We start from the raw sequence: 24,475 nt of genomic DNA, 5'->3' as shown, positions 1-24,475 counted from the left end.
ATCCAACCACCGTGTGTTTGTAGAAAAGGTGAACGGATGGAATCTGCATGCCTGGTTCCCACCGTGAAGCATGGAGGAGGAGGTGTGATGGTGTGGGGATGCTTTGCTGGTGACAGTGTTGGGGATTTATTCAAAATTAAAGGCATACTAAACCAGCATGGCTACCACAGCATCTTGCAGTGGCATGCTATTCCATCCGGTTTGCGTTTAGCTGGACCATCATTTATTTTTCAACAGGACAATGACCCCCAAACACACCTCTAGGCTGTGTAAGGGCTATTTGACTAAGAAGGAGAGTGATGGGGTGCTACGCCAGATGACCTGGTCTCCACAGTCACCAGACCTGAACCCAATCGAGATGGTTTGGGGTGAGCTGGACCGCAGCGTGAAGGCAAAAGGGCCAACAAGTGCTAAGCATCTCTGGGAACTCCTTCAAGACTGTTGGAAAACCATTTCCGGTGACTACCTCTTGAAGGTCATCAAGAGAATGCCAAGAGTGTGCAAAGCAGTAATCAGAGCCAAAGGTGGCTGCTTTGAAGAACCTAGAATATAAGACATATTTTCAGTTGTTTCACACTTTAAGTATTTCATTCCACATGTTTTCATTGATGTCTTCAGTGTAAATCTACAATTTTTAGAGTCATGAAAATAAAGAAAACTCTTTGAATGAGGTATGTCCAAACGTTTGGTCTGTACTACGTGTGTGTGTGTGTGTGTGTGTGTGTGTGTGTGTGTGTGTGTGTGTGTGTGTGTGTGTATATATGTATGTGTGTGTGTGTGTGTGTGTGTGTGTGTGTATATACCTCATTCAAAGAGTTTTCTTTATTTTCATGACTCTAAAAATTGAAAAATTGTAGATTTACACTGTGAAGACATCAATGAAAACATGTGGAATGAAATACTTAAAGTGTGAAACAACTGAAAATATGTCTTATATTCTAGGTTCTTCAAAGCAGCCACCTTTTGCTCTGATTACTGCTTTGCACACTCTTGGCATTCTCTTGATGACCTTCAAGAGGTAGTCACCGGAAATGGTTTTCCAACAGTCTTGAAGGAGTTCCCAGAGATGCTTAGCACTTGTTGGCCCTTTTGCCTTCACGCTGCGGTCCAGCTCACCCCAAACCATCTCGATTGGGTTCAGGTCTGGTGACTGTGGAGGCCAGGTCATCTGGCGTAGCACCCCATCACTCTCCTTCTTAGTCAAATAGCCCTTACACAGCCTAGAGGTGTGTTTGGGGGTCATTGTCCTGTTGAAAAATAAATGATGGTCCAGCTAAACGCAAACCGGATGGAATAGCATGCCACTGCAAGATGCTGTGGTAGCCATGCTGGTTTAGTATGCCTTTAATTTTGAATAAATCCCCAACACTGTCACCAGCAAAGCATCCCCACACCATCACACCTCCTCCTCCATGCTTCACGGTGGGAACCAGGCATGCAGATTCCATCCGTTCACCTTTTCTACAAACACACGGTGGTTGGATGCAAAGATCTCAAATTTGGACACATCAGACCAAAGCACAGATTTCCACTGGTCTAATGTCCATTCCTTGTGTTCTTTAGCCCAAACAAGTCTCTTCTGTTTGTTGCCTGTCCTTAGCAGTGGTTTCCTAGCAGCTATTTTACCATGAAGGCCTGCTGCACAAAGTCTCCTCTTAATAGTTGTTCTAGAGATGAGGTGTGTCCAAACTTTTGGTCTGTAGTGTGTGTGTGCGTGTGTGTTTAATAAATTAAATATATATATATATATATATATATATATATATATATATGCTATATGGGTTTCTGTTGTTTCCATGGTGAGAAGGGGGTGGATTCTAGAGCTGTTCTTCAAACAAACAAAAAAGAGCAGGCGAGAGATTGTAGATAGGAGGTGTAGGACAGATCGGTGTCAAGTATAGCCCCCTGTCCGTGAGCCTGTGGCCCAGGCATGTGGTGCTGCACAGAGAGGGAGATGTTGGGTTTAGGGTGGTTAGCAGACGGAGAGAGTAGAAGCTCAGTTTTAGAAAGGTTACGTTTCAGGTAGAGAGTAGACATGATGTTTGAGACTGTGGACAGTCACTACTGTTCTGTAGTACAGCGGGGTGAGGTCAGGGGATGGGGTGTATAGTTGGATGTCATTAGCATAAAGATGGTACTGCAAGCCAAATTTGCTGATAGTCTGTTCAATTGGGGCAGAGTAGAGAGGGCCAAGGACCGAACCTTGAGGGACCCTGACTATGAGAGGAAGATAAGAAGATGTGGAGCCAGCAAATGAGATGCTGAATGAGCGTCTAGAAAGATAGGAAGAGAACCAGGAGAGAGCGGTGTCCTTTAGGCAGATTGAGTGGAGTATAACAAAAAGGAGATGGTGGTCAACAGTGTCGAAAGCTGCAGAGAGGTAAAGAAAAATAAGCAGAGAGTAGTCACCATTACGTTTTGCTTTCAGAAGGTCATGTCACTTTGACGAGGGCAGTTTATGTAGAATGTAGGGGACGGAAGCCAGACTATAAAGGATATAGAAGAGAGTGAGGGGAGAGGTATGTATGTATCCTGTTAAAGTTTCCCAGGATAGGGGTCGGTAATTCTGAGGACATGAAGTGCGGCAGCCAAGCTGAAAAGTGGTCGAGGAACTGGGTGAGTGAGCCTGGGGGACGGTATATGACCGCTAATCTGAGGGAAGGGGGATGGAGGAGCATGATTGAGTGGACAGAAGGGAATGAGAGTGATGCAGATGGGGGAAGATGACATGGAAGGTGCATTCTGGGGACAAAAATAAGGTGACTCCACCACTAAGTCTGTTCTCAGGTCTCAGGAATGAGAAAAATACACATACTTTAGAAGCAGTCAGGCTAGGTCTTCAGATGTAAGAACGGTCAGGGTCTGTGCACGTTGCATTTTTTCTGGGCAGATTTGTCACAAAACCTGAAGGATTTCCTAGTCCAAACAAAGTGAACAAGATTCCTGAATCGCATGCACATGATGCTTCTATTTTCTTTGAAGATTTGCAGCAGATGCTAATGAATGGGGAAAAAATTCATCAAACGGGCATGCAAGAAAGGCGCCAAATTAATCAAAAACATTTATGTGCTGCTGCGATTTTCCTGCCAAAATATTCGTATTTGCAGGCTATGACATTGACCTTATGTCTCCTTTCAAGGAGTTGGTTTTTTTTTTCGTTTTTGCTCTATGGCAGGATGCATTATCCTCTTGATAAATGATTTCATCATCCCCAAACATCCTTTCAATTGATGGGATAAGAAGTATCCAAAATTTCAATGTAAACTTGGGCATTTATTGAAGATGTAAATGACAACCATCTCCCCAGTGCCTTTACCTGACATGCAGCCCCATATCATCAATGACTGTAGAAATTGACATGTTCCCTTTTGACAGTCATCCTTATAAATCTCATTGGAACGACACCAAATAAAAGTTCCAGCATCATCACCTTGCCCAATGCAGATTCACGATTCATCACTGAATAGGACTTTCATCCAGTCATCCACAGTCCATTGCTTTTCCTTAGCCCATTGTAACCTTGATTTTTTTCTGTTTAGGCATTAAATGATGGCTTTTGTTTAGTTTTTCTGTATGTAAATCTGTATGTTTCTTTTAGGCGGTTTCTTACAGTTCGGTCACAGACATTGACTCCAGTTTCCTCCCATTCATTCCTCATTTGCTTTGTTATGCATTTCCTGTTTTGGAGACATATTGCTTTAAGTTTCCTGTCTTGACGCTTTGATGTCTTCCTTGGTCTACCAGTATGTTTGCCTTTAACAACCTTCCCATGTTGTTGGTATTTGGTCCAGATTTTAGACACAGCTAACTGTGAACAACCAACATCTTTTTCAACATTGCGTGATGATTTACCCTCTTTTAAGAGTTTGATAATCCTCTCCTTCGTTTCAATTGACATCTCTCATGTTGGAGCCATGATTCATGTCAGTCCACTGGGTGCAACAGCTCTCCAAGGTGTGATCACTCCTTTTTAAATGCAGACTAATGGGCAGATCTTATTTGATGCAGGTGTTAGTTTTGGGAATGAAAATTTATAAGGTGATTCCATTATTTTTACCTCAGAATTGGGTGATTCCATAATTTTTTCCCCCCCTGTTGGGTCTTGAAAATTAACCGTTACTGGCTAGCACATTATATTTTCATGATTTTTTTTAGTGTTTCTTAAAGCCAGAAAGTTACCATTTGAAATGACTTTAGTTTTGTGCCATGTCTGTGATCTGCTTTATTTTTTAAAACAAAAGTAAACAACTGAATGAACATCCTCAGAGACAGGTGATTCCATAATTATTGCCAGGGGTTGTAGGTGTATATACAATGTGTGCAGAATTATTAGCTAAGTATTCTGATCAGATCATCATTTTTAGGGTTCACTCTAACGTGTGTATAAAACGGACAAGTGTAATGTGCAAAAAGAAAAAAAAAATATGGCCTTGCACTGGCACCAATGTTATTCAATGAGGCAGTGCTGATCTGCACCACAGCGAGGATGCCCATCGAACAGGACCACCCCAATTTAAATACAGAGCGGGAGCATATCAAATGGTATTTTGGAGTGTATAAAGGGGGAGTCAGGAGCTAATAGACACGTATGTGAAATGCAGAAAAGGAGTGGTTAAAGGTGGTGACATTTGTTCATAGGCTCACAAACTGGTGACAGGTTCCCTATAATGGTTATTTAGAGACTGCTCAGCCATGCTGAATGCACTTGGGCAGCATATCATCAAGATTCACTGCTGGCAGCTGCCTTTGCCATTGACAACCAATGATGTCCCAGGTGTACTTGATGGGAGACAAGTCTGGAGACACTGCAGGTCACTGCAGCACAGCTAGTCACAGTCTGCTCACAGTACGAGCAACATATAGGCGGGCGTTGTGGTGCTGAAACATGACTCCAGTGACACTTTGGAGACAAAACCATACTTGTTCCACGAGTGCTCTGTACCGCAAGTGAAACTGGACATCTGCATAGCACCGAGCACTAGTGCTGCAGAACAAAAAGGGCACTACAATGCTGAAAAGCCCTTTGCCAGTATCTGGAGATTCTGCTTGCCAACCATTAATAATATACCGTAAGCAGTTTGTATAAAGAAATCTGGTTAAATATCAACTTTAAAGCGAATGTGTCACCAGGTTTTTGCTATCTAATCTGAAAGCAGCATAATGTGGAGACAGAGATCCCTATTCCAGCGATGTGTCATTTACTCAGCTGTAGTTTTTATAAAATCACTGTTTTATCAGAAGGAGACCCTCAGTAGAGGAGTAATTGGCCTGCTGCCAGGTAGTCCAACCCCCTCCATCATTAACTATCAGCTTTCTGCCTACACACAGGGTACACAGAAACCTGCCAATCAGGGTTCAGCATTCAGAGAACTGGTAGATCTGCAGCAGATTAAAAATAGTTTTTAATCAAAACTGCAGCCCAGTAAGTGATATCTCAAGAATCAGGATCTCTGCCCTCTCAGATGGGAGGCAAAAACCTGGTGACAGATTAAAACGTTACACAGTTGTTCTTCCCAGAACTTTGCTGAACTCTAAGTCAATAGAGAAAATCCACTACAAAGAATAACAAAAAATGAAACTATTGACCCTCTTAAGGGATTGACATGATAAGGATTTAATATCGGCACTACCCGTCAATCTTCAAGATGTCTTTCGTAGAGTGTGGATGAGACCTGTCCAAATCTCATCTACCTTGCTGCTGTGGAAGGAAAATCTGCAGCCATTCTGCTGTGTGTGAATGCGGCCTTAACAAGAAACAAATGACCAAAGAGGTAAAGAACATAAAGAAGGCATTCATTCCCAAGTAAAGGAATTTCAGAAATCTGAAGCTTTTACCTGTGGATTTCCCATTCTGGGACTTCTTATTTCTAGCGCCGCGTCTTCCGGCCACACGCTTGCCTTTGGTGGAGGCGCTGTCCTTGCCCGCCAGGAGGGCAGGGCTCTCTCCCACCGTCCGATCCTCTTCACAGGTTTGCCTGCAGCTCAGTTGACCACACATCAGGTTGCAGTTCTCATTATTATTAATGCTATCCTGGGCGTCTGGATTGTGAAGGCCAATACCCGTGTTCCTGGTCAGAGGCGGCTCTCTATTTAGGTTGTTCTCATTCAGGTCAGAAGCCATTTGGAGAGAGGTCTTCTCCGGTTCAGCATTAGGATGATCCACTGAGCCATCCTCCGCATGCGAATTCAAGTCTGTTTGTGGGGTGTCCGCTGCGCTCATCGTGGCGAGTGTTAGAACATTTCCACCATACCTAAAGGGTTAATGAGAAGACATGACACTTAGTGAGGTCATCACATATCTAAGGTAGCACGAGCATCGGCAGTCACTGAAAACCTGCTGGCACAATGGTAAGAGGGGACTGTGCCTTACATTTTACTGTGGGTTTTTGGGAGTTTATATTGGCTCAGGGTGAACGGCACATACCAATTCTATAACGGCTCTTCTATATGCAAGATCTTTCAGTTTCCATCAAATTAAAGGGAATCTGTCAGCAGATTTTTGCTATGTAATCTGAGAGCAGCATGATTTTGGGGCTGAGACCTTGATTTTAGCGATGTGTCACTAACTAGGTTATTTGCTGATGTTTCAATACAATCAGTTTAATCACCAGGAAAGCATCAATACCAGACTAGGCATCGCAAGCTTAGGTATCCATGATTATGACCACGCGTATAGTCACAGTTAGCTGCTGTGGTCATAACCATGGATACCCAAGGGCCTGCAATGCCAGGCACATGAGGTAAGCGACAGTGAAGCAGGAGAACAATACTACATTTCTAATTGGGAGGTATTTGCTAATATTTATTATTATGGTAATTAAGTATTATTATTATTATGAATATTATTTTTATTACACCTACTACATATTGGGATAGGAATCTTGGAGTTAGGAATAGCCCTTTAACTGTTAAATGCCACTGTCAAAATGGTGTCAGAAAAAGATGGCAGCTCAGGGTGAAAAAAAAAAAAAAATAAGCCCTTACACAGTCCCATATCAAAATAATGGGAAGCGTTACAGGCCTCAAAAAATGGCAACTTGCAACAGAAATGTATATATATATATATATATATATATATATATATATATATATATATATATATATATTTTTTTTTTTTTTTATATTTATTATATATATATATTTTTTTTTATTTTTTTTCTTCAATTAACACACATTTCAGATTTTTTTTTCATCATCTAAATAAAAAATATAAAAACTATGCATGTTCGGTATCTTCGTTCTAGTACTGACCTGGAGGATTATATTGCCAGGTCAGTTTTACCGTATAGTGAACATAATAAAAAAAAACCTATTTGTGAAATTGCACTTTTTTGTAATTGCAATGCACTTGAATTTTTTTACCCGCCTAATGGTACATCACATGATAAAACCAATGGTGTCATTCAAAGGTACAACTTGTCCTGCAAAAAGCAAAGCCATCAAATGGTTATATGGGCCGAAAAATAAAACGAACGGCTGGAAAAAACTGAAACAAAAAAATGGAAAATTGTCTGGGGATAAAGGGGTTAAGCATCAGACATTTCAAGGCTGCAGTTTTACATCTGAATTTAATCGGATTCATAAAACATTGTCAGGATATAAGAGGAACTGTCAGACATGGATAAAGAACACGCTCATAGAAACACTGCTATCAATACTGTGCCAAGAACTTGCTCTGCTCCAGCAATGAGCATTTCTGAACCAGGCTTAGGCTGGTTTCACACTACGTCTTTTTAACATCCGTCCTTAACGTTATTTTAGCGGACAAGCGGATCCAGTGCAAATGCGTTTTCATTTCAATGCATTTGCAATGGACTCGCGTTAACATCCGTTCACCTGCGTTTGCGTGCGTTATAGTGCGGATCCAGTGACTTGCAGTTTTTTAACATGTTTCAAAAACGCTACTTGTAGCGTTTTTGAGCTCCGTCCAACTTCTGCAAATTGCTGGATCCTGACTATAACGCACGCAAACGCAGGTGAACGCTGGCGTGCTGATAGACAGGATCCTGCTTTTGTACTGAGCATGCCCAGAACCAGTCTCGCGTGATCTGTCTATCTCTCTACTCCCTCCCTCACCCTCTCTCTCTCTATCTCTGTCTCTGTCTCTCCCCCTTCCTCCCTCCCTCTCTCTCCCACCTGAGAGCTGCGGACACTTGTAACCAAGGTAAATATCGCGTAACCACTTCTCTTAGTTACCCGATGTTTACGTTGGTTACGCGTGCAGGCAGCCCGGCTCCTAGCAGCTGCAGACACTCGTAACCAAGATAAATATCGGGTATCCAAGGCCGATGTTTACCTTGGTTACCAGCGTCTGCAGCTGTCAGAAGCCTCCTCCCAGTCTAGCTCCCCTCACTCCCGATCACATGACTCCAATGCCCGCCCCTAAACATCCAGTGCAGGATCCTGCAAAATAACAGATGCGTTTGCATACGTTATTTGCTGTAAAAGCAGGATCCGTACTTCCGCTAAAATAACGTTTTCAACGGATGTTAAAAAGACGTAGTGTGAAACCAGCCTTAAAGGGGGTTTCCCACAAACAAAGACGATTTTAAAGAAGCTTTTAATCAACAGATCTTATAATAATAATAATAATAATAATAATATAATAATAATAATAATAATTTGCACAATTGGATGTTTTTAAAAAAACTGTTCCTGTGCTGAGATAATCTTACAGTTAGGTCCAGAAATATTTGGACAGTGACACAATTTTCGCGAGTTGGGCTCTGCATGCCACCACATTGGATTTGAAATGAAACCTCTACAACAGAATTCAAGTGCAGATTGTAACGTTTAATTTGAAGGTTTGAACAAAAATATCTGATAGAAATGGTAGGAATTGTACACATTTCTTTACAAACACTCCACATTTTAGGAGGTCAAAAGTAATTGGACAAATAAACCAAACCCAAACAAAATATTTTTATTTTCAATATTTTGTTGCGAATCCTTTGGAGGCAATCACTGCCTTAAGTCTGGAACCCATGGACATCACCAAACGCTGGGTTTCCTCCTTCTTAATGCTTTGCCAGGCCTTTACAGCCGCAGCCTTCAGGTCTTGCTTGTTTGTGGGTCTTTCCGTCTTAAGTCTGGATTTGAGCAAGTGAAATGCATGCTCAATTGGGTTAAGATCTGGTGATTGACTTGGCCATTGCAGAATGTTCCACTTTTTTGCACTCGTGAACTCCTGGGTAGCTTTGGCTGTATGCTTGGGGCCATTGTCCATCTGTACTATGAAGCGCCGTCCGATCAACTTTGCGGCATTTGGCTGAATCTGGGCTGAAAGTATATCCCGGTACACTTCAGAATTCATCCGGCTACTCTTGTCTGCTATGTCATCAATAAACACAAGTGACCCAGTGCCATTGAAAGCCATGCATGCCCATGCCATCACGTTGCCTCCACCATGTTTTACAGAGGATGTGGTGTGCCTTGGATCATGTGCCGTTTCCTTTCTTCTCCAAACTTTTTTCTTCCCATCATTCTGGTACAGGTTGATCTTGGTCTCATCTGTCCATAGAATACTTTTCCAGAACTGAGCTGGCTTCATGAGGTGTTTTTCAGCAAATTTAACTCTGGCCTGTCTATTTTTGGAATTGATGAATGGTTTGCATCTAGATGTGAACCCTTTGTATTTACTTTCATGGAGTCTTCTCTTTACTGTTGACTTAGAGACAGATACACCTACTTCACTGAGAGTGTTCTGGACTTCAGTTGATGTTGTGAACGGGTTCTTCTTCACCAAAGAAAGTATGCGGCGATCATCCACCACTGTTGTCATCCGTGGACGCCCAGGCCTTTTTGAGTTCCCAAGCTCACCAGTCAATTCCTTTTTTCTCAGAATGTACCCGACTGTTGATTTTGCTACTCCAAGCATGTCTGCTATCTCTCTGATGGATTTTTTCTTTTTTTTCAGCCTCAGGATGTTCTGCTTCACCTCAATTGAGAGTTCCTTAGACCGCATGTTGTCTGGTCACAGCAACAGCTTCCAAATGCAAAACCACACACCTGTAATCAACCCCAGACCTTTTAACTACTTCATTGATTACAGGTTAACGAGGGAGACGCCTTCAGAGTTAATTGCAGCCCTTAGAGTCCCTTGTACAATTACTTTTGGTCCCTTGAAAAAGAGGAGGCTATGCATTACAGAGCTATGATTCCTAAACCCTTTCTCCGATTTGGATGTGAAAACTCTCATATTGCAGCTGGGAGTGTGCACTTTCAGCCCATATTATATATATAATTGTATTTCTGAACATGTTTTTGTAAACAGTTAAAATAACAAAACTTGTGTCACTGTCCAAATATTTCTGGCCCTGACTGTAAATATGTGTCCCTGCTGTGTGCTGTGTATATAGGTAACAAATACTAGTGTACAGCCGGTAACATCTGTGCTTGCTAGAATGGAATAGACACTGAGGAATATCAAAGCTAGTAGAAGAGAAGAGAGCCATATATCAACCGATCACACCCATTCTTCAGGAGCCTTTATAATGATTACTATCGGAACACATGTGCTATAAGAAGCTCCCTGACTATTCCTTAGCACCGGGTGATGGCAGCCTATGGTGCAAGGCTTCCCAGGGGTTTGCAGTGTAAGTATTTCATCACATTTACCTCGAGTATTTCTTATATCCGCTCTTCTTACAAATAAAACATGCATCCAAATACATACAGCGTGTTTCTAACCAGGGAGTAGAAATCTACAGACACTGCTCACACTAGTGCATATGCCGGACAAATCTCCAGACCTACGCATTAAAAGTGTCCCATAAAAGTCAAGGGCCCACCTCGGTCAAATAAAAAAAAAGTAAAATGATATATCCCAAGGAAAGGCCCACTGACAGAACTGTCCATGATGGGAGATGATTGATCCACCTATTGACTCTGTGTAACCCCCACCATATGACTGGCATCTTTCACTGTACACTGTGCATAGGCAGAAAGCTGTCAATCAGTGTTGGGGCAGGGTGATATAGAACTCATGAATAGGGAGAAGTGCAGGTTTACTAGTCCTTTGGTGATAATTCTAGTTAGGCGGGGTCACACTTGCGCGTAGCTTCTAATGCAAGAGCAACAGATGCGATATTCTAATGACCCCCGGCTCAGGCTCTGCTGCGAGCGTGATCTGAGTGGCATGCGACTGTAACCCGATCTTGCGATTGGGTCACATCTGTGGAGGAGAGGGAGGGAATAATCTCCCCATCTCCTCCATTGTCAGCCGATGAGATTATTGCACTGCACTTGAATGACATCCGAGTGCAGTTCGATATTTCTCTCGCACCCATCACTTCTATGGGTGCGAGTGACTCGGCTCTTGCAGACAATCACAGCATGCTGGGACTTTTTCCTCAGTCCGTTTAGGGCTGAGTAAAAACTTGCAGATCTGAGCTGCAGCATTGTCTTACATGGGGCCGAGTACAATGCGAGATTAAGGCTCGAAAATTCCGGACTCTCTGACAGATTACCGCACCTGCGGTAAAAAACTGCAGCAAACCACACCTGAAAACCGCATGCGGTTTTACCGTGGGTTGTTCCCTGCAGTTGTTGACCATTATCTACGGTAAAAACAGCTGGTACCTGCGGAAAAAAAAGTGACATGCAATTCTTTTTGCTGCAGAAAACATGCAGCAAAACCTGTAGGAAAAAAAAAAACGCAGTGTGCGCACAGCATTTTTTTTTTTTACCATAGGTTTTGCTGGGGAAGGACTGCAGCAAGCCTATGAACATTTTCTGCAGCAAAACCACAGTAAAAACCGCAGCGTGCGCACATGGCCTTACTCACATTACACTCGTGCAAGTCATATGCAAGTGTGACTCTGGCCTTATCAAAACTATAGGAAGCAGCCCAGCAAAGTGTAACATTACTGGAATCAGGGTCTCTGTCTTTACAATATGTTGCTCTCAGATTAGGTGGAAAAACTTGCTGATAGATTTCCTTTAAAGGGGAAGCCCCCTTCTCAGACAACCCCTCTCAAACACTATCTAAAATAACAGCCACAGTCGCCCGCGATGCGCTCCATTCCAGCGGTGTCGGTACTGGCTCTCCAGGGGCTCGCGTGCCACTGTTGATAAGCACGGATAGCACCGGTACAAGAAAAACTGTGTCTGAATGAGCCATGTGACAGCAGCAGAGCCAGAGCCCCCGGTTTCAGCAATGTGTCAGTTACTGGGCTGCTTGCTGCAGTTTTCACAAATACACTTTTACTGCTGAAAAATGTAGGAGGTTCTCTGAATGTTTAGCTCTATAGAACGTCGCACAACATCACTGATTGACAGCTTTCTATATATACTAGTAGATCACTGATTATATGAAAAACTACAGCAAGCACCCCAGTAAATGAAACCACAGGAACAGGAATTAAGGTCTCTGCCCCTACATTATGATTCTCTCAGATTGATAGCAAAGACCTGTGACATCTCCCCTTTAAAGGTTACCTGTCACCAGATTTTGGGGTTCTAAACCAAAACTAGCACCTTAAGCATCGCCTGTGCTGCACTCTATACAGGTGCATGTTGTGCCCCGACTCCCCCTGCAGACACCACAAATAGCTTTATATCTCCCACCATGTATGCTAATTCATAGGTCCGGTCCAATGGGCATCCTATTTCGCGGCTCCTGTCCATCCTTTCGGAGCGGATTGCCGTCCTCCTTTAATGATTGACATGGATGATGCCACTTGCGTCATCCACGTAGCCGGGCAAACTCTTGTGCCTGTGCAGAGAACTTGCCTGTTCGCGCAGGCGCACCTATGTTTACAGCTCTGCCCACAAGAGGGCAAAGGGAAGTGCGCCTGTGCAAGCTGGCAATGTCTCTGCGCAGGAGCAACATTTTGCCCAGGCTACGTGGATGGTGCAAGAGGCGTCATCCACCGCAATCATCAAAGGACAGCGATCAGCGCCAAAAGGAGGGACAGGAGCCGCAAAATGGGCCCATAGGACCAAACACACAAATTTGCATACATAGCGGAATATATAAATGTATTTGAGGCGTCTAAGGGGGGAATCAGGGCACCAGATGCACCTTTATGGAATACAGGACTGGCACTGCTCAAGGTGCTAGGTTTGGTTTAGAATGCAAAAATCTGGTGACAGGTTCCCTTTAACACCCCAGGTCACTCCTTGTGCACGGACACCCGTGCTGCTGAGCAGAGATCTCCAGGGCTCCCATGGGGCGTATGCTACAGAGAAGACACGTACACGGATTCTGTGCAGCCCAGGACATTCTACCTCTTTATATGCCATATACCGGAGCGGTCGTGTTGCTCTGCCCTGGGGGCCTCATGACGAGTGCACAGTACCTCCTGCTCCCGCAGTAACTGCGCTCTGAACTCCTCTTGACTCCTGTACAACTGTATTGCTGACTGGAAAAAGATAAGCTGTCTGGGATTTCTCAAAACCAAAGCTCGAAATCCTTTTAGTGAGGAAAGGAAAGGAGTGAAAACTGCAGAAATGCTCCTATCTTCTTTAAAGGGAATTTGTCACCAGGTTTTTGCCTCCTAATATGAGAGACGCAGATTGTAGAGACGGAGTCCCTGATTCCAGTGATGTGTCACTTACTGCTTAGTGTAGTTTTTATAAAATCACTGAGATTATCACTAGAGGTCAAGTAAACCTGCTACCTTGTAGTCCAACCAGGAACCTACTAATGAATTGCAGCTTTCTACCTATGCACAGTATACACAAAAAGCTGTCAAGCAGTGGCATGGGAAGGTTATACAGAGCTCAGCATTCAGAAAAATGGTAGATCTGCAGCAGATAAGACATTTTTAATCAAAACTGCAGCAAGCAGCCCAGTAATTGACACAGCACTGGAGTCCGGATCTGTGCCTCCATATCATGCTGCTCTCATCTGGTGACAGATCCTTTAACCCCTTCAGCCCCCAGCCTGTTTTCACCTTAAAGACCCGGCCATTTTTTGCAATTTTGACCAGTGTCACTTTGACAGGTTATAACTCTGGAACACTTCAACGGATCCTGGCGATTCTGAGATTGTTTTTTCGTGACATATTGTGCTTCATGTCAGTAGTAAATTTAGGCCGATATGTTTTGCGTTAATTTGTGAAAATTTCGGAAATTTGGCGAAAATTTTGAAAATTTCGCAATTTTCAAAATTTGAAATTTTATGCCCATAAATCTGAGAGATAGGTCACACAAAATAGTTACTAAATAACATTTCCCACTTGTCTGCTTTACACCAGCGCAATTTTTGAAAAAAAAAAAAATTCCGTTAGGAAGTTAGAAGGGTTCAAAGTTCATCAGCAATTTCTCATTTTTCCAACAAAATTTACATAAAAAAAATTTTTAGGTACCACATCACATTTGGAGTGATTTGAGAAACCTAGGCGACAGAAAATACCCAAAAGTGACCCCATTCTAAAATCTGCACCCCTCACTCTGCTCAAAACCACATCCAAGAAGTTTATTAACCCTTTAGGAGCTTCACAGCAACCAAAGCAATGTAGACGAAAAAATGAAAATTTTACTTTTTTAACACAAAAATGTTACTTTAGCCATAAAAATTAGTATTTTCACAAGGGTATCAGGAAAAATGCATCATAAAATGTATTGTGCATTTTCTCCTGAGTACGCAGATACCTCATATGTGGTGGAAATCAAATGTTTGGGCACACGGCAGGACTCGGAAGGCAAGGAGCACCATTTGAATTTTTGAACGCAAAATTAGCTGCACTCATTAGCGGACGCCATGTCGGGTTTGAAGACTCCCTGAGGTGCCTAAACAATGTAGCTCCCCCACAAGTGACCCCATTTTGGAAACTAGACCCCTCAAATATTTTTTCTAGATGTTTGATGTGCACTTTGAACCCCTGGGGGCTTCACAGAAGTTTATAACGTTGAGCCGTGAAAAGAAAAAAAATTTTTTTTACCACAAAACTGTTGCTTCAACCAGGTAGCTTTTTTTATCACAACGGTATCAGGAAAAAATGCACCATAAAATGTATTGTGCATTTTCTCCTGAGTACGCAGATACGCCATATGTGGTGGAAATCAAATGTTTGGGCACACGGCAGGACTCGGAAGGCAAGGAGCGCCATTTGAATTTTTGAGTGCAAAATTAGCTGCACTCATTAGCGGACGCCATGTCGGGTTTGAAGACTCCCTGAGGTGCCTAAACAATGGACCTCCCCCACAAGTGACCCCATTTTGGAAACTAGACCCCTCAAATATTTTTTCTAGATGTTTGATGTGCACTTTGATCCCCTGGGGGCTTCACAGAAGTTTATAACGTTGAGCCGTGAAAAGAAAAAAAATTTTTTTTACCACAAAACTGTTGCTTCAACCAGGTAGCTTTTTTTATCACAACGGTATCAGGAAAAAATGCACCATAAAATGTATTGTGCATTTTCTCCTGAGTACGCAGATACCCCATATGTGGTGGAAATCAAATGTTTGGGCACACAGCAGGACTCGGCAGGCAAGGAGCGCCATTTCACAGCAAAATTGGTTGGAATTATTAGCGGACGCCATGTTGCATTTGGAGACCCCCCTGAAGTGCCTAAACAATGGAGCTCCCCCACATGTGATCCCATTTTGGAAACTAGACCCCTCATGGAATTTATCTAGCTATTTAGTGAGCACTTTGAACCCCTGGAGGCTTCACAAACGTTTGTAATGTTCAGCCGTGAAAATATTTTATTATTTTTTTTACCACAAAATTGTTTTTTCAAACAGGTAGCTTTTTTTTCACAAGGGTATCAGGAAAAAATGCACCATAAAATGTATTGTGCAATTTCTCCTGAGTACACAGGTACCTCATATGTGGTGGAAATCAATTGTTTGGGCATACGGCGGGGCTCAGAAGAGAAGGAGCGCCATTTCACAGTAAAATTGGTTGGAATTATTAGCAGACGCCATGTTGCATTTGGAGACCCCCTGAGGTGCCTAAACAATGGAGCTCCCCCACATGTGATCCCATTTTGGAAACTAGACCCCCCCCCCCCCATACAAAAAAATTAGTTTGGCGAAATAAAAAATACAGACATCAGTAAAAAAAAAAAAAAAAATGAATAAAAAAAAAAAAAATATGAGCGCCTGCCACTAAGACCAGTGCCAAACGTGAGAGCAATGCACGAGTCTCGCATCGCATCATCCACTCCAGTCTGGAAGCAAGCAACTGCGCTGGATAATGCGATGCGAGAGGGCGGGGCGGCAGATGAGAAAGGGCGCAGCGGATGGAAGATGGGAAAGTGCGCAGCGGATGGAGGAGCGGCAGAGGATGGGAAAGGGCGCAGCGGATGGAAGATGGAAAATGGCGCAGCGGATGGAGGAGCGGCAGAGATGGGAAAGGGCGCAACGGATGGATGATGGGAAATGGCGCAGCGGGTGGAGGAGCGGCAGAGGATGGGGGGGGGGGGGAGGTGAGATGGGGATACCTACCTTACAGGATGGATCTAGGCAGCAGGATCACAGCAGACAGAAGAGGCAGCAGATGAAGGATGGCAACAGATTGAGGAGGTGAGAGGGGGCAGTAGATGAAGAGGATGGGAGAGAGCAGGCAGCAGATCGGGGGAGGGGGGCAGAGTCTGATGGGAGAGAGAGATGGCTCATGGAGGAGGGGGGGCCCCAGAACATGGAGGGGGGAGGGGGGAGGGTGGCTTGCAGCACATGTGGGGGGGGGGAGGGTGGCTTGCAGCACATGTGGGGGGGGGGAGGGTGGCTTGCAGCACATGTGGGGGGAGGGTGGCTTGCAGCACTGCAAGCCACCCTCCCCCCCACATGTGCTGCAAGCCACCCTCCCCCCCCCACATGTGCTGCAAGCCACCCTCCCCCCCACATGTGGAGCACTGCAAGCCACCCTCCCCCCCACATGTGGAGCACTGCAAGCCATCCTCCCCCCACATGTGGAGCACTGCAAGCCATCCTCCCCCCACATGTGGAGCACTGCAAGCCACCCTCCCCCCACATGTGCTGCAAGCCACCCTCCCCCCCACATGTGCTGCAAGCCACCCTCCCCCCCACATGTGGAGCACTGCAAGCCACCCTCCCCCCACATGTGGAGCACTGCAAGCCACCCTCCCCCCCACATGTGGAGCACTGCAAGCCACCCTCCCCCCACATGTGGAGCACTGCAAGCCACCCTCCCCCCACATGTGGAGCACTGCAAGCCACCCTCCCCCCACATGTGGAGCACTGCAAGCCACCCTCCCCCCACATGTGGATCGGAGCGGCGGCCGGGACAGCGGTGGATCGGAGCGGCGGCCGGGACAGCGGTGGATCGGAGCGGCGGCCGGGACAGCGGTGGATCGGAGCGGAGCGGCGGCCGGGACAGCGGTGGATCGGAGCGGCGGCCGGGACAGCGGTGGATCGGAGCGGCGGCAGGGACAGCGGTGGATCGGAGCGGCGGCAGGGACAGCGGTGGATCGGAGCGGCGGCAGGGACAGCGGTGGATCGGAGCGGCGGCCGGGACAGCGGTGGATCGGAGCGGCGGCGGGGACAGCGGTGGATCGGAGCGGCGGCGGGGACAGCGGTGGATCGGAGCGGCGGCGGGGACAGCGGTGGATCGGAGCGGCGGCGGGGACAGCGGTGGATCGGAGCGGCGGCAGGGACAGCGGTGGATCGGAGCGGCGGCGGGGACAGCGGTGGATCGGAGCGGCGGCGGGGACAGCGGTGGATCGGAGCGGCGGCCGGGACAGCGGTGGATCGGAGCGGCGGCCGGGACAGCGGTGGATCGGAGCGGCGGCCGGGACAGCGGTGGATCGGAGCGGCGGCCGGGACAGCGGTGGATCGGAGCGGCGGCCGGGACAGCGGTGGATCGGAGCGGCGGCGGGGACAGCGGTAAATCGAGCGTGGCGGCGGGGCGATCGGAGACAGGGGCGAGCAGCTGGGACAGGGGCGGGCGAGCGGCTGGGACAGGGGCGGGCGAGCGGCTGGGACAGGGGCGGGCGAGCGGCTGGGACAGGGGCGGGCGAGCGGCTGGGACAGGGGCGGGCGAGCGGCTGGGACAGGGGCGGGCGAGCGGCTGGGACAGGGGCGGGCGAGCGGCTGGGACAGGGGCGGGCGGGCGGCTGGGACAGGGGCGGGCGGGCGGGCGGGCGAGCGGCTGGGACAGGGGCGGGCGAGCGGGGGCAGCAACTTACCGATGGGCACCCGCAGAGCTTCGGCTTCCAGGGACGGTCACAGGCCGCAGATCCACATTGATTGGAGAGAGCGGTCACAAGACCGGTCTCTCCAATCAGAGCTGGGGGCGGGTGAAGCATCGATCACCCAGCTCCAGCCAATGGCCAGTGCTACAGCAGCACTGATCAGGGCTGGATTTCAATGTTCCAGCCATTTTCAATGGCTGGAACATTACAGTGGCTGTAATTGGCTGAGCGGCGTTCGTCAGCCAATCACAGCCTCTGTAGGTTCGGGGAGGAGGCACCACCCCTCCTGACGTCAGGCAGAGGTCCCCTCCTTCCCGAATCCACCGTTTAAGTAAATAAATTTCACTCCCCGGGGCTCCGGGACCGCGATTTCGCCAGGACGTACTGAGTACGTCATGGGTCCTTTAGCACCATGTCACCATGACGTACTCAGTACGTCCAAGGTCGTTAAGGGGTTAATAGCCTCTAAAGAGGACCTTTCCCCAAATTTTTCATGTTTTCACAAAACAATATTATAGTGGATGCAGAGAGGATGGTTTTTGCTTTTTTTTTTTTTTTTTTTTTTTTAATTCTGCCTCTCTGTTGCAGATATCAGCTAAGTATTTGGCACCTAAGTAGTTAACGTTTTTGAAGTCCAAGTGGGTGTATCCAGTCAGGTGAGAATTAAATAATAGCAATGGTTGCAAGAGCCACAATGAGCAATATATACCACCATATACCCCTAACAGGGTCACACAGCTTCCATCAATACAGATAAAGACACAGCTGAAATAAGAAAAAACAATGGGTGTAAGATACATAATGGCTAGGCCGGGATTACACATTATCCACTAATGGCTGAAGAGTCCCGGAAGTCCCGGAGTACACGAGTCCAGCTCATATGGAAAGGACCCACCCCACTCACCTGTGGAATGGAGGAAGCTTTCAGGGCTCATCACTGCCTCCAGAGACCACCTCCTCCTCAGTAATAGAGGGGCATCACGATACAAAATGCCTTATTTAATAACGCAAAAGCAATCATATCCCTGTGAACCCAGATTACTCCCACTCTAACAAGTCCTCAGGTTTCCCTTTCAAGCTAGCCCTGTGTAACGCTGTTGGCACCCCTAGTTTTCTACTTGCTTACTCCCTACTTGTAGGATCTATTAATTTATTTGTGACCGGAGCTGTTTTATATGCAATCATAAGCAAACAGCAACACTCAAAGATAAGAAGAACAACATGCCCCAGCATGGCCTGTAGAAAGAAGCAGTTGGGAAATGCGCACACAAAAGGGTGGCCCTCTATAGGGAGGAGAGAAAAACAGTAAAGAGGTGTTGCTCACCTAAGGCATTGCATGGTGACTGTATGAAATTCCATCTGCCGCATGGATGGGGGAAGCCCCCAGGTAAAACGTTTCTGCATTTTGCATAAAAGCACTTTGAAGATCGGCTACACAGATGGAAACGACTCTCTCGCTGCCAGGTAGCTGAATGATGCTTCATTTATCCAGACAACGTGTTTCAACATCACACTGACTTTTTTATGATTTGAAAAAGACAAGACAGCCCAGTATAGCAGATTCCTCAGTGTGTGAGATGTAATGTCAACCTGATCTCCTGGTTTACCCTCCTGCATTATTAGAAAGCACAGATAAGTAATACCTATCAGATAAAGTCCTTGTAGGGGGGAGGGGCAGCACAGCTAAATATAGCAGTGTCAAATTACAAAGCCTTTATCAACTCTCCTCCAATACTACCAATGTCAGCTCTGATACATTGTTCCTCCTCCGCACTGCCTGAGCAGCGGTATGTCAGTAACCACAGTTGTCTGCTGTGTTCATCCTGTACTCGCTCTGCAGTGATATCAGAGCAGGGTCACAATATAGCTCACAGAACAGGCAATTACTCCTGTTTGAGATGTAGTGACAGTACAGCAGACATTAGCAACTGGCACATTGAGTAATCAGGAGAGCTGATAGAAGGGTTTAAAAAGGGACACAGCTAAATCCCGTTGCACTGCACTATACTCATACAGGAGGTCAGACCAGGAGACCAGGCTGCATCATTACATCTCACACACGGAGAAATCTGCTGTATGCTATGGTGGGGACATGTTCTTCTTTCCCTTGAGTGCTACTGCCTGATTAACACTGGTCAGCATACTACAGGGGAAAGAAGTCCAGGACCCCAGTGAAAACTCTGATAACTTTTTTATATCCAGGTGGGTGTTAACTAATTAGGTGCCAATACTTTAATTGATAATATTTCCGCAACATGAAAATGTAGTAAAAAATCCTATTTAACATCCAACATACATCAATATATGCATCTAGAGTGGCATACGACGGGGCTTATGTCTGTGCTCGGAAAATGTAGTAGATTATGTGACCTAACAGCTCCATTTTGCCAACAAAAAGGTAAAGTTATCCGGGTCAGAGTATAATGCGACTGACACCATGTGAAAATGCTGAATTAGTGAGGCATCGCATAGATCCGGGGGTGCCACCTATATTCACATGATCCTACGGTATTTGTGGACCCCAAAGTGAATTGCACGGATGTTGGGTTTTTAATATCCCAGTTCGCAGACTGACAGGCGCTTTCACTCGGCAGGGATTTCTTTATGCATTTTCTACAAATAGGTTGGTGTCTTATATCACGGCACCATTGTTTATATAGACTGTTAGCAACGAACATGTCAAAATACGCTTTTGAGGCCAAGCCTTAGCAACTATTTATACTGCTGGAGGCGAGGGTGTCTCCCACCACACGAGTAAGGCTCAGCCGAATGGAAATATTCCCAAATGTAATGACAGCGCAAAATAAAACCAGTCATTTCTTCTTGAATGAATATTAATCACAGTTCAGAGTTCATCAGATGACGTGTAAGATAACTCCCATCCTCATCAGTGGGAGCGGATAGACAAGATTTAGAGGGTGCGCTGTCGTTCTCTATGGGGATGTAACGGTCTAGCACGGTCACCGTCCTGTGGTGGTGTCGGCAAAATGATGGCCACCTACACTGGCATGGGCCAAAATGGATTTTCTGATATTGTACATTCCACGCTGCTTTGTCAGGTCTGGGGTTTTTTTATTCCGACAGTCACAATTGAAGTTACCTACGATAAAAATTACAGATCTCTCCATTCTTTGTAGGTGGGAAAATCGGCAATGTATCAAATCCTTATTTTCCACACTGTACATTTTGTAAATAAAAGTAAGAACTATCAATCCAGGAGGAGAAAATAAAATAATAATAATAATAATAATAATAAATAAATAAATAAATAAAGAAGAAATGGACTGGAACTAAAAAAAAAGTAAAAGAAAATCAATAGAGAAAATTACACATATGCTACAATGGTAATTGTATACCAGGGTTCTCTAAGCAGGAGTAAAGGGGGTCAGTTCATAGTCTATATGGATAATCAGTAATATTGGGGGGATTTGGGCAATTCGACCAAGATAGGAAAATGTCTCTAGTAGGCGACTTAAAAGGAACCTGTCATTAGACTTTCCCAATAGAAACTAAGTCACCACCTTAATCTGCGCTATTACTGCAGTCTATGGACCTGTAGAAGCCGACAAATACAATCCATACTACTGGCATACGGTGCGGTCCGGGCCTACGGGTTTCTTTCTTTTCTTGGTGCCTTCTCAGTTCCCGCAGATGCCGTCCTCCAGGCTTGATTGATGTGGATGATGTGCCCTGCACCATCATCCGATTGCGGAGACTCTTGTACCTTCACAGTGGAGGTGCGGACCCGTGCAGGCAAAGTCCTATAATGCCGACACCTAGCAATCCGAAAGCAAAGTCGGTCAAGGCACATACAGTACAGGATTTTGCTGTGCCTTTAATGGGGTACAGCAAAGTGCCCCTGCGCTTCAGCTGTGCGGGTACAAGATTGGGGCCATATGTAGATTGTGTAGGACGCGTCATCCACATCATTTCAACCAGAAGGGCGGCAGCTGCAGTGATTGAGGAGGTGCCGAGAAAAGAACAAGACACCCATTAGACCGCACTGCATGCCAGAGGTATGAGGGATATTTTTGGCATATGTAGGGGCAGTCCAGGGCTTAGATACAGGTCCATAGACTGCAGTAATAGCGCAGATAAAAGGTGGTGGCTTCAGTGTATATTGGGAAAATCTGTTGACTGGTTGCCTTTAAAGGGAACCTGTCAGGTCCCAAGTGCACCCAGAACCACGAGCGGATGACTTATGATCATGGGCGTCTTTGAAGCCAGGGTGCAGACACCCAGGAGATCAATGCTAACGGGAACAAAGCTGCGAGCATGTACGGCTTTGTATCGCGGTGCCATGAGGCTGGGCATTGTAAGAGAAGAAGAGAAAAAGCTCATGCATAAAAGGCGCGCAACCCGATTATATAAATAACCAATGACTGGTCCATATACTTGATATAATTAACAATTTTATTAGGTCCAAAAAACACACACAACACACAATTATCATAAAACCAATTAAAATGTGCAGGAATAGCACAGGTACAAGCAGATTCCCCCTGGGATCAGATGAAAAAAGTATTGCCACACGTGGTCATGCAAGGTACGGAGTGTAAAACTCAACAGAGATGATAATCTATACCTCCTATTTTATATCAATGGGGTTTGCATAACCCATAGGTTTATAATCTAGAAAAAGGTTAAACATGCAGCACATCTACCCCAATAATCATAGGCGATACAATATCAGGCCATAGGTACACAAATGTGCAGACATAGCATATCCCTGCAGGGGAGACCTTTATAGTAACATTAATGAGCTGTGGATTAATAACCAGTCAGGGCGTAAGCCCACCCAAATCAAACAATGGAATCTAATACTAGCACAACAGGGGTCATGTAGTAAATGTTGTCACCTAGTAGAAAAGAGGAATAAGGCCGGAGGTATCTTTTCAGTCATAGTATACTACCCAAATTATGGAGCATGGAAAAAAAAAAAAAAAAAAAAAAGAGTCATGGCAACACCAGGGGGAACATGGCCGGCCCCACGCGTATCGCTGCGGACAGCTTCATCAGGGGAGGGTGTGGTTTAGACCATATGAGGGGGTATATATAGGAACCTAAATTATAGCATTTAAAACACTTGGTGAAGCAGTTACATACCGTTGGTGGTTGCTATGAAGATTGTATATACACAGGAATGGGCGCTGCCATAACCGGATATGGTGTCATATCCAGAATCCCAAAACCCGGAAGTCACATTAATACAGCCGGTTCAGGTAAGATCAGACAGTAATCGCCCGAGAAGCGCGGTGAAAATTCCAAAGACTGGGTGAACGTAGAACATCATAAGTACACGTGAAAAAACATTCCGGATAGATAATATGCAGAGACATGGTGGTCACCGCAACCGGAAGTGATGTCACGCTTGTAGCTGAATGTGTCTGTGAGCACTGCGCATGCTCCCGACGGGTGCATGAGGATTGTATGCAAATCAGTATACAGAAACCTGAATGTCCACTGAATGTCCACCAGTTATATGGACCCTAATTAGATTAGTGACGATTTGTTTACCATGTAAATGGAAGTGCCCAAGGACAACAATACTACAAAGGTTGTCATTACCGACATGAAATCCCACCGGTATCCGCACATGCCCCAGTATTCCAAGGCATATTATCAGGTGATAATCCTATAGTGGATGTGCAGCACCGCGTGTTTTAATAGATGTATCCTCAAGGTTAATACCACATAATGTGGATTTATCATACACACGGTGTCCCCATATGATAATTCATTCAGAATAAGATGATCCCCTTCCCATCATAAATACCGCAAATGCGGATTTATGTATGACCCTCAAAGTGAGGGGAGAGGGGGGCAATCAGGGATTAGAAAATCCCACTAAATAATAAAGGGAAAGCCGCACATACCACTGCGTTTACATTTCGCGCAGACACAGAAGTAAAAATAGATGTTGATATATATAAAAATACGCAATATCTAGGTAAATAGTTAGTACCACAATATGTGGATTTATCAAGAGAATTACAGGGAACAAAGCAGGATGCTGTATCCCCACATCTGTATTTCCCTATCCAATATGCCAAAAGGGTTACATGGAAAAGGCTGTGCGTACCAAGCATGGCTAAAGAAAAAGGTGGAGCTGGGTTTAATGCTCATAGTTGGATTACCCATTACATACATACAGTGCCTACAAGTAGTCTTCAACCCCCTGCAGATTTAGCAGGTTTGATAAGATGCAAATAAGTTAGAGGCTGCAAACTTCAAACAAGAGCAGGATTTATTAACAGATGCATAAATCTTACAAACCAACAAGTTATGTTGCTCAGTTAAATTTTAATAAATTTTCAACATAAAAGTGTGGGTCAATTATTATTCAACCCCTAGGTTTAATATTTTGTGGA

The 24,475-nt window shown here is 45.3% G+C and overlaps 1 protein-coding gene across 2 annotated transcripts in view; it reads right to left on the bottom strand.

Moving 5' to 3' along the window:
- CNST (consortin, connexin sorting protein) overlaps nt 1-24,475 on the bottom strand; it is a 184,178-nt gene that overhangs the window by 113,129 nt on the left and 46,574 nt on the right. For both annotated transcript variants that reach the window (XM_075339611.1, XM_075339612.1), the window contains exon 2: nt 5,836-6,251. In XM_075339611.1, the coding sequence (XP_075195726.1) occupies nt 5,836-6,220 (385 nt within the window). In that variant the 5' untranslated portion in view covers nt 6,221-6,251. The remainder of the gene's footprint in view (nt 1-5,835; nt 6,252-24,475) is intronic.

Source organism: Anomaloglossus baeobatrachus, chromosome 3, assembly GCF_048569485.1.
Source record: "Anomaloglossus baeobatrachus isolate aAnoBae1 chromosome 3, aAnoBae1.hap1, whole genome shotgun sequence".
Lineage (NCBI taxonomy): Eukaryota > Metazoa > Chordata > Amphibia > Anura > Aromobatidae > Anomaloglossus > Anomaloglossus baeobatrachus.
This window is presented reverse-complemented; position numbering and strand designations above follow the sequence as displayed.